Below are 9,629 nucleotides of genomic sequence, written 5' to 3' on the forward strand. Positions count from 1 at the left end.
GGAGGCGGGTGGATTATGAGGTCAGGAGTTCGAGACCAGCCTGGCCAAGATGGTGAAATCCTGTCTACTAAAAAATACAAAAATTAGCCGGGTGAGATGGTGGGTGCCTGTAATCCCAGCTACTCGGGAGGCTGAGGCAGGAGAATCGCTTGAACCTGGGAAGCGGAGTCTGCAGTGAGCCGAGATCATACCACTGCACTCTAGCCTGGGCAACAGAGCAAGATTCCATCTCAAAAAAAAAAAAAAGCTCAACTAAATTATAATTTTTTAGCATCACAAACATTATTTCCAAGAGCTAAAAATCAGAGAAATAATAATTGTATAGTTTAAAGCAAAACCGAGTCCCAATCTGCTCTGCTCATATTGTAAGGTTATCACATATATTTGATATCCTATTATGTCATAATTTTATGGAGGGTATGGCTAATGAAGATACAATATTTGAAATTATTTTAAAAGTAATATTGTAAAGAAAATTCAAGCAGGACCACTAAATATAGACATTCTTTTTATAGCGACTTTGTAGAGAATTTGATATCTATCATTGTTCTGTATTTTTACTTCCTTGTTATATTTCTCTAAAGATGAAAAATTATTCTAGCCTTGTCAATCATTCTAACAGTGATAAGAAGGATGATCCCTTCTTCTCTCATTTTTCATTGTCACTGCCTTGCTTTAAACACTTAGCACCTCATAGCTATGCTGTTGTCATGCATTTTAATTGTTATCTGTGTTTTTTAGCTACCTTTGCTTATGTTTGCCAGACAGAGAATTTTGTCTTTGCCACCCAGAGTCAGGAGCTCAGCCTCTGCCAACTTTGGCTAAACAAGAATCACGTTACCCAGAACTCAGAGAATCTCCTATGACTCTGATGTGTTTGTCTTACTGATTTATAATCATAATGCTGTGATTTAAAATTCACATTACCTCTATTAATATCAATGAGGAAATAAAAGAATACATACAGCATGTGACCTGTCCAAGGATAACTACTAATGTAGCAGCAGATCAAACACATAAACACATAAAAAGTTAACTTCAGTGAAATCAACCTTTTTAAATTTCACATATAAATATGATCCTACCAGAAGCTTGAGAGAGGAGGAGGTATGAGGAAAGAAGAGATGTTAATCAAGAGTATGAAGTTTCAGTTAGAAAAGATTTTTAATATTCTCACCACAAAAAAATATGGTAAATTGGTCAGGCACAGTGACTCACACTTGTAATCCCAGCGCTTTGGGAGACCGAGGTGAGCGGGTCGCTTGAGTCCAGCAGTTGAAGACCAGCCTGGCCAACATGATAAAACCTTGTCTCTATTAAAAATACAAAAATTAGCCAAGCATGGTGGCATGTGCCTGTAACCGCAGCTACTCAGGAGGCTGAGACATGAGAATCACTGAAATAGGAGAGGCAGAGGTTGCAGTGAGCCAAAATTACACCACTGCAATACAACTTGTATGATAGAGAGAGACCCTCTCACCAAATAAATAAGTTGGCAAGGTATCTTTCTACAATGTATACACAGATATAAATATCACGTTGTACCCAATATACATATGTACGAAAATATTATTTGTCAATTAAAAATAAATAAATATGAAAAAGACAACTTTAGCATATCTATCAAGAAATATAATTTAAAATAAGTATTTTTAACTCATTAGATTGATGGGTTAAAAGTTTTTAAATATCTGGTTTTAGTGAACATGTGAGAAAGGGAATATTTTCAGTTTGTAGTAGGAATGGAAATCAGTACAACTTTTTTTTTTACTTGCAACAGAATTTTTTTTCTTTATTTCTTTTAAAAAATAAATGAGACACAGACGCAGAAAGTGCAGGTTTGTTACATAGGTATACGTGTGCCATTGTGGTGTGCTGCACCTATTGACTTGTCCTCTAAGTTTCCTCCACTTGTCCCCCACCCCACAAGAGGCCCTGGTATGAGTTGTTCCCCTCTCTGTTTCTATGTGTTCTCAATGTTCAACTCCCACTTATGAGTGAGAACATGTGGTGTTTGGTTTTCTGTTCCTGTGTTAGTTTGTAACAAAGACATGGAACCAACCCAAATGCCCATCAATGATAGACTGGATAAAGAAAATGGTACATATACACCATGGAATACTATGCAGCAATAAAAATAAATGAGAGCGTGTCCTTTGCCAGTACAACCTTTTAGAAGAAGAATTAGAAAATTCTCATGAACACAAAAAATTGCTTATTTTTTTCATCCAACAGTTCTACTTATAGCAATATTTCTTATATTCACAGACATATATATGTGTTTATTTATGCCTGATTAAAATTGTGCAATTTTATTTAAAGTAAAAAAAAATATTATTTTGAAACAGAAATTTATATAAAATATATTTTATATGTTTAAAAACAATGGTTATACAATAGGCTTTTATAAATCTAAAAGCAAGTGGTAATATTTGAGGTGTGGAGAGAAGTGAAAACATAAGTACCCAATGAATAAACCTTCTTTCTGTTCAACAGAATACACTTTATATTGTTTGGATATTAAAAGACATGTGCATTCTTTACTACTTTTTAAATAATTATAGATGTGAATAAATTTCTAAGTAATAATAATAGACAACAAATATGAGAGCTTACATGTATGATTTGTTTCTATTATATTTCACTATATTCATACTTTGAGGTAAAATGAGGAACTCAGGAGTACACAACAGAATAAAATAAAGTTATCTATATATGCATTCTTGTATGTATACATTCTTCTATGTATATGCTTGTATGTTTATATATACATATATGTATATATGCATTTCTTTTAGTTTCCAATTCTTTTTTAATTGTTATGTTTTATTTCCATAGGTTTTTGGAGAACAGTTGGTGTTTGATTACATGAATAAGTTCTTTAGTGGTGAGTTTTGAGATTTTGGTGCACCTATCATTTGAGCAATATTCACTATACCCAATTTGTAGTCTTTTATCCCTCACCCCCCTCCCACCGTTTTCCCTGAGTCCCTAAAGTGCATTGTGTCATTCTTATGCCTTTGCATCCTCATGACTTAGCTCCCACTTATGAGTGAGACCATATGATGTTCGGTTTTCCATTCCTGTTACTTCACTTAGAATAACAGTCTCTAATTCCATCCAGGTTGCTGCAAATGCCATTATTTCTTTATTTTTATTTTTATTGTTGAGTAGTGTTCCATGATATGTGTGTGTATCTATCTATCTATCTATCTATCTATCTATCTATCTATCTATCTATCTCACAATGTCTTTATCCGATCGCTGATTGATGGGCATTTGGGCTGGTTCCACATTTTTGCAATTGCACATTGTGCTGCTATAAACATGCATGTACAAGTATCTTTTTCATATAATGATTTCAGAAAGTAGAACTACCATTTGATCCAGGAGTCTCACTACTGGCTATCTAGTAGTGAGGAAAAGAAGTCATTATACATGCATTTTTATACTTTTTATTATTAATATAAAATTTATTATTGTATAAGTTTATGAGGTACGAGATGTTGTAATTTATTAATACTACATGGAATACTTATATCAAACTAGTTAATATATACATCACTTCAAATACTTAACTTTTTTTGTAATGTGTACATTATTAGTAAATTTGAAATGTACAGTACTCTGTTATTAACCACATTCTTCCTGCTAAGCAATAGAACTAAAAAATAAAATGTTTCTCTTAACACATTGTGTACCTTTTGATCATCATCTCTCCAACTCCCCACCCACTGAACTCCATAATCACCATTTCATTCTCTGCTTCTATGAGTTCATTTTTTTTTTTTTTTTTTTTAAGATTCCACAAATAAGTGAAAACTTTGTCTGTGCCTGGCTTGTTTTACCAAACATAATGTTCTCTAATTCTACTCATGTTGTCGTAAATGACAGGATTTCCTTTCTTGTTAAGACTGAATAGTATTCCATTGTGTATATATAAAACATTTATTTATCAATTCATCTGTTGGTGAACACATGTTGCTTTCATGACTTGGCTATTGTGACTAGTGCTGCAATTAATATCAGAGTGAGACATTTCTTCCACAGACGGAGTTCAAGTCTTTGGGGTAAATGTTAATATTAGGATTCGGGGATTATACGGCAATTTTATTTTTAATTTTTTGAGGAACCTCAATATAGTTTTCCATAATGGCTGTAGTAATTTACCTTCTCCAAAACAGAATTAGGGTAAATACTAGAATACTAGAATTAGGTAAATACTAGAATTATGATTCAGGGATTGTATGATAATTTTATTTTTAATTTTTTGAGGAACTTCCATACAGTATTCCATAATGGCTGTATTAATTTACATTCCCACCAACAGTGCACAAAAATTTCCTTTTCTCCATATCATTGAAAACACTTATCTTTGGACTTTTTTTATAATAGTCATTGTGATAGGTGTGAAATAATATATTACTGTGGTTCAATTTTTATTTCTCTAATGATTAGGAATGTTGAACATTTTTTCATAAATGTAGAGGGAATTTGTATATCTTCTTTTGAGAAATGTATATTCAAATCTCTAATCCATTTATTAACTGAGTATTGTATTTTCTTGCTATTGAGTTGTTTGAGTTCCTTACATATTTTGGATATAAAATCTTTATAGGATGTATGGCTAAAAAATATTTTATCCCAATCTGTAGTTTGGCTCTCTGCACACCTCTAATTGTTTTCATTGCTGCGGAGAAGCTTTTTAGTTTGATGTAGTCCTATTTGTCTGTTTTTGCTTTTATTATTTGCATGGTTTTTTTTTTTGTTTGTTTGTTTTGTTTTTTTGAGACGGAGTCTCTGCCACCCAGGCTGGAGTGCAGTGGCGCAATCCCGGCTCACTGCAAACTTCCCCTCCCAGGTTCAAGCCATTCTTCTGCCTCAGCCCCACAAGTAGCTGGGATTACAGGTGCCCACCACCAGGCCCGGCAAATTTTTTTGTATTTTTAGTAGAGACAGGGTTTCACCGTGTTAGCCAGGATCATCTGGATCTCCTGACTTAATCATCTGCCCACCTCTGCCTCCCAAAGTGCTGGGATTACAGGCATGAGCCACCGCACCAGGCCTGTTACCTACATTTTTGAGGTCAAATCCATATCATTGCCCTGAGCGAACACGACAGTATTTTCCCTTTTTTATTTTTATTTTTTGAAGCTGTACAGTTTGTGGTCTTAAATTTCAGATTTTAATCCATTTTTAGTTGATCTTTGTATGCGATGTAAGATAAGGGTTTAATTTCAATTTTCTGCTTGTGGATATTCAGTTTACCTACCACTGTTTATTGATAAGATTATCCTTTGCCACTGTGTATTCTTTTCACCTTTGTCGAAAATCAATTGACCGTACATATGTTGGTTCATTTCATGCCTCCCCATTCTGTTCCACCGATTGATATATCTAATTTTTTTTAATTTATTTATTTATTTATTTATTTATTTTTGCCAGTACCATACTGTTAATAACTATAGCTTTGTGGTACAGTTTGAAATCAGAGAATGTGAGACCACCGATTTTGGTTTTTGTTCATGATTGCCTTGGCCATTCAGGGGTGTTTTGTTGTGTGTGTGTGTGTGTGTGTGTGTGTGTGTGTGTGGTATTACAACTGGCCCAATGATCCTATAAAACTGATGTTTATGATTTCTTCAGGAAAAACATAGAAATTGACCCACTCAGTCTTAAAACTTGAGAAAGTTACATTTGTCTTATGTAAGCTACTTTCTCAGGAAACCAAGCATCAGAGCTCCAAGATGGTATCAAGGAACTGAAACTTACCAACAAATCACAATATCTGGACAATGAGATGCCAGATCCCTCACCCATCCTGATTGCCTGACTGACCACCTGCTGCCTGTTGACCAATTCCTCTTTCTTACCCCTAATTCCCCTATATGGTTACATTTCTTCCCTGCTATTTAAATTCTTTATTTTAGTCCATCAAACAGATGGATTTGAGGTTTATATCCCATCTCCTTGGCTGCAGCACCCAATTAAGGCCTTCTTCCCTGGTAATAACTCATTGTCTCCATGATTGGCTGTCTATGCCAAAAGCAGCAGAACATAGACTGAATCCCTGGTGTTTTGATAACAGTTCCCTATGAAATTCAAGATTGTTTTGTTCTATTTTTGTGAAAATGATATTGGAATTTTGATAGTAATAGCATTGAATCTATAGGTACCTTTATGTAGTATGAACATTTAAAGAATATTGTTTTCATTGGTGAACACAGAATATTGATCTATTTATTTGTCTTCCTCAATTTCTTTCTACAATTTTTTATAGTTTTTATTGTACGTGTTTTTCACTCCACTAGTTAAATTTGTTCGTCAGTATTTTATTGTAACTACTGTTTGTAGGATTGCTCTCTTGATTTATCTACTGAATTTTGTTGTTGTTGTTGTTGTTGTTGGTAGTGTATACAAATGCTTCTGATTATTGTATGTTGATTTTGTATCCTGCAAATTTTCTGTATTTGTTTATTACTGCTAACAAGTTTGGCTGTAATTTTTTGGTTTTTAATATATAAAATTATGTCATCAGCAAACAGTGACATTTTAACTTGTTCTTTTCCTATTTGAATGCCTTCTGCTTTTTCTTGCCGAATTGCTGAGACAAGGACTTCCAGTCCTATGCTGCATAGAAGTGGCAAATATGAGCATTCTTGCCTTGTTCCAGATATTACAGGACAGACTTTCAATTTTTCATGTAAAGTGTAATGTGAGCTGTGGATTTCTCATATATGGTGTTTATTGTGATGAGGTGCATTTCTAATATATCTAATTTGTTGAGAGTTTTGTTATGAAAGGATGTTAAATTTTGTCATATGCTTATTATATATCTAATTAAATAATATGTTTTTTGTCTTTTATTTTTTAAAACTGTGATGTATCACATTTACTGATTTATGTAGCTTGAACCATACTTGTATCTCAAGAGTAAATTCCCCTTGAGCATTGATTTTAATGTGTTGTTGATTAAATTTGCTAGTATTTAATTGAGGATTTTTACATCTATGTTCATCAAGAATATTAGTCTGTATTGTATTTTCTTACAATGTTCTTCTCTGACTTTGGTATCAAAGCAATGATAACTTTGTAAAAAGAGTTTGGAATTATTCCTCATCCTTGATTTTTGGAAAGAGCTTCAGAAGAATTGGTATTAATTATTTGTTAAATTTGTGGTAGAATTCAGCCATGGAGCCATCAGGTCTTAGGCTTTTTTTAGATGGGAGATGAGTAGTTGTATTACTGACTGAATGTTCTTATAGACATTTGTCTGTTCATATATTCTAATTCTTCATGATTTAGTCTTGGTAAGTTGTCCATGTCTGGACATTTATTCACTTCCTTAAGCTTATTCAATTGGTTGATGTATAATTGTTGATGGTAATGTCTTATGATTTCTGTGTTATTAGTTGTAATATCTCATTTTTTTATTTTTTATTTATTTGTGTCTTCTTTTTCTTAATTTGTCTAGCTAAACTTATCTATTTTGCTTATCTTTTAAAAAGATATTTTTGTTGTACTGATCTTTTGTATTCTGTGGTCTCTATTTTACTTATTTCTATTCTGATCTTTATTATTTTCTTTCTTCTGCTACATTTGGACTTTATTATTTTGTTCTTCTAGTTGTTTGAGGTTTAATATTAGGTTGTTTATTTTAGATATTTCTTCTTTTTCATGTGATATTTATAACTATAAACTTTCTTCTTTGAACTACTTTTGCTGTACGATATAAGTTTTGGTATGTTGTGTTTTTATTTTTGTTTTTCTCAGGACATTTTTAAATTTTCTTTTTAATTTCTTTATTGAACTCTTAACTGTTTAGGAGCACGTTCATTAATTTCCATGCATTTATGAATTTTCCAAGTTTTTCCTGTTATTGATTTCTCATTTTATAACATTTCAGTTGGAAAAGATACTTAATATAAGTTTAATCTTCCTAAATTTGCTGAAGCTTGTTTTGTTCCATAATATATAATCTGTTTGTACATGGAAAGAATGCATGTTGGCTGTTGGTTGAGATATTCCATAGTCTTTAAGTCTGTTCGGTCTAAAATGTTTCAGTCCAAAATATCCTCATTAACTTTCTGTCAGAATATGTCCATTGCTGAAAATGGGATGATAAATTTTTCTACTATTACTGTACTGAAGTCTATCTCTCTCTCTCTTCAGATCTATTAATATTTGCTTTATATATTTAGGTGTGCCAAGGTATGTGTATACTTACAATTGTTATATCCTCTTAATGAATTGACCCATTTATCATTATATAATATCTTTGTCTCATGTTTTCTTTTTAAATTTCCTTTTTTTCTGACATTAATATAGTTAGTTCTATTTTTTTGTTTCCATTTGCAGAAAATAACTTTTTTCATCTCTTCACTTTCCATCTGTGTGTGTCCATAAAAGGAAAGTAAGTCTCTTGTAGCTAGTGAGTGTATATTTGGATCTTGTGATTTGGTTTGGTTTTGTTTGTGTTTTTGCTATTTTGGGTTCTTTTGTTTTTGTTTTTTTTGTTTGTTTGTTTGTTTTTTGTTTTTTTTGAAAGCCACTGACTTGACAGTGACTGTTCTGCCCAAAAGGGAGCCAAATGGTATCAAACGGACTGAAAGTGAGGGTGGGGGGTGAGGGACGGGGCCAGGAATCCATTCAGGAAAGCTGGTAACTCTCACCAGCGAACTGGCAAGGGAAAAAGGGCGGGGGAGGCATGCAAGAGCGAGAATCCAAAAAAGTTGAAATGGTTAGGGGAGAAAACTCCCAAACGACCCTGGAGTACGTCGGAGGTGAGTACGACAATAGCAATCTTTTCCTTCGTAGAGGGCAGGGGAGGAGTCCCTACTCGGCTGCAAACTCTGGATGAGGGCTGGGGATTGAGAGCTTCCCAGAGAGCATCACAAGAAGGCGTCGCACCACTCTTGAAGGCATCTGAAGCAGTCTCGGGACTGCTTGGCGTTGGCGCCACACGTGTCCTTCAGCCATTCCCGGAAGAGACCTTCATCTTTCTTTAGCACCAGAAACTGGCCAAGGACAACATAGGCCTTGTCAAAGCCCCTCTCCTCCAGCTTCTTGCCCAGGATTTCACCAATCCCAGCCAGGCTCCCCACTGGCTTCTCCCCCATGGGCTCTGCCACGAAGTCTCGGTGCTTTTGGGAGGTTGTCATCTTGATCAGGCTTAATCGGCAGCTTCAGTTCCCGTAACGGTTCCTCCCTGGGGTTTTTTTAAATACTTTTCCTATGGTGCTGAAGATCTTGCTTTTTTATCCATTTAGTCACTCTGTCTTTATATTGGATAATTTAATTCATTTACATTCAAAGTAATTATTAATAAGTAAAGACTCACTGTTGCCTTTTTGTTTGTTGTTTACTGGTTGTTTTACAAATGTGTTATTTCTTACTTCCTCCCTTGTTGTATTTCTTTGTGGTTTGATATTTGTCTTTAGTTTGCTTTGAATCATTTCTATTTTCGTTTTATGTTTCTGATGAATATTTTTCCTTTGTGTTTACCATGAGGCTTACATAGAAGATATGATATTTATAATAGACTATTTCAAACAGACAACAACTTGACATTGCATGAAACAACTCTACTCTTTTACTGTCCCTATTATCCTTTAGCATTTTGAATTTAT

General features: G+C 33.8%; 1 protein-coding gene across 1 annotated transcript; it reads right to left on the minus strand.

Moving 5' to 3' along the window:
- Positions 1-8,522: 8,522 nt before the first annotated feature.
- Positions 8,523-9,204, minus strand: LOC126954513 (barrier-to-autointegration factor-like). Its single transcript, XM_050790018.1, has one exon. The coding sequence runs from the start codon at positions 9,159-9,161 to the stop codon at positions 8,892-8,894; it is 270 nt and encodes an 89-aa protein (XP_050645975.1). The 5' UTR covers positions 9,162-9,204; the 3' UTR covers positions 8,523-8,891.
- Between the last annotated feature and the right edge of the window lie 425 nt (positions 9,205-9,629).

Source organism: Macaca thibetana, chromosome 5, assembly GCF_024542745.1.
Source record: "Macaca thibetana thibetana isolate TM-01 chromosome 5, ASM2454274v1, whole genome shotgun sequence".
Taxonomy (NCBI): Eukaryota; Metazoa; Chordata; class Mammalia; order Primates; family Cercopithecidae; genus Macaca; species Macaca thibetana.

Excerpts from the sequence above, each read along its gene's own strand:
- LOC126954513 (XM_050790018.1), bottom strand. The coding sequence starts at position 9,161 with ATGACAACCTCCCAAAAGCACCGAGACTTCGTGGCAGAGCCCATGGGG.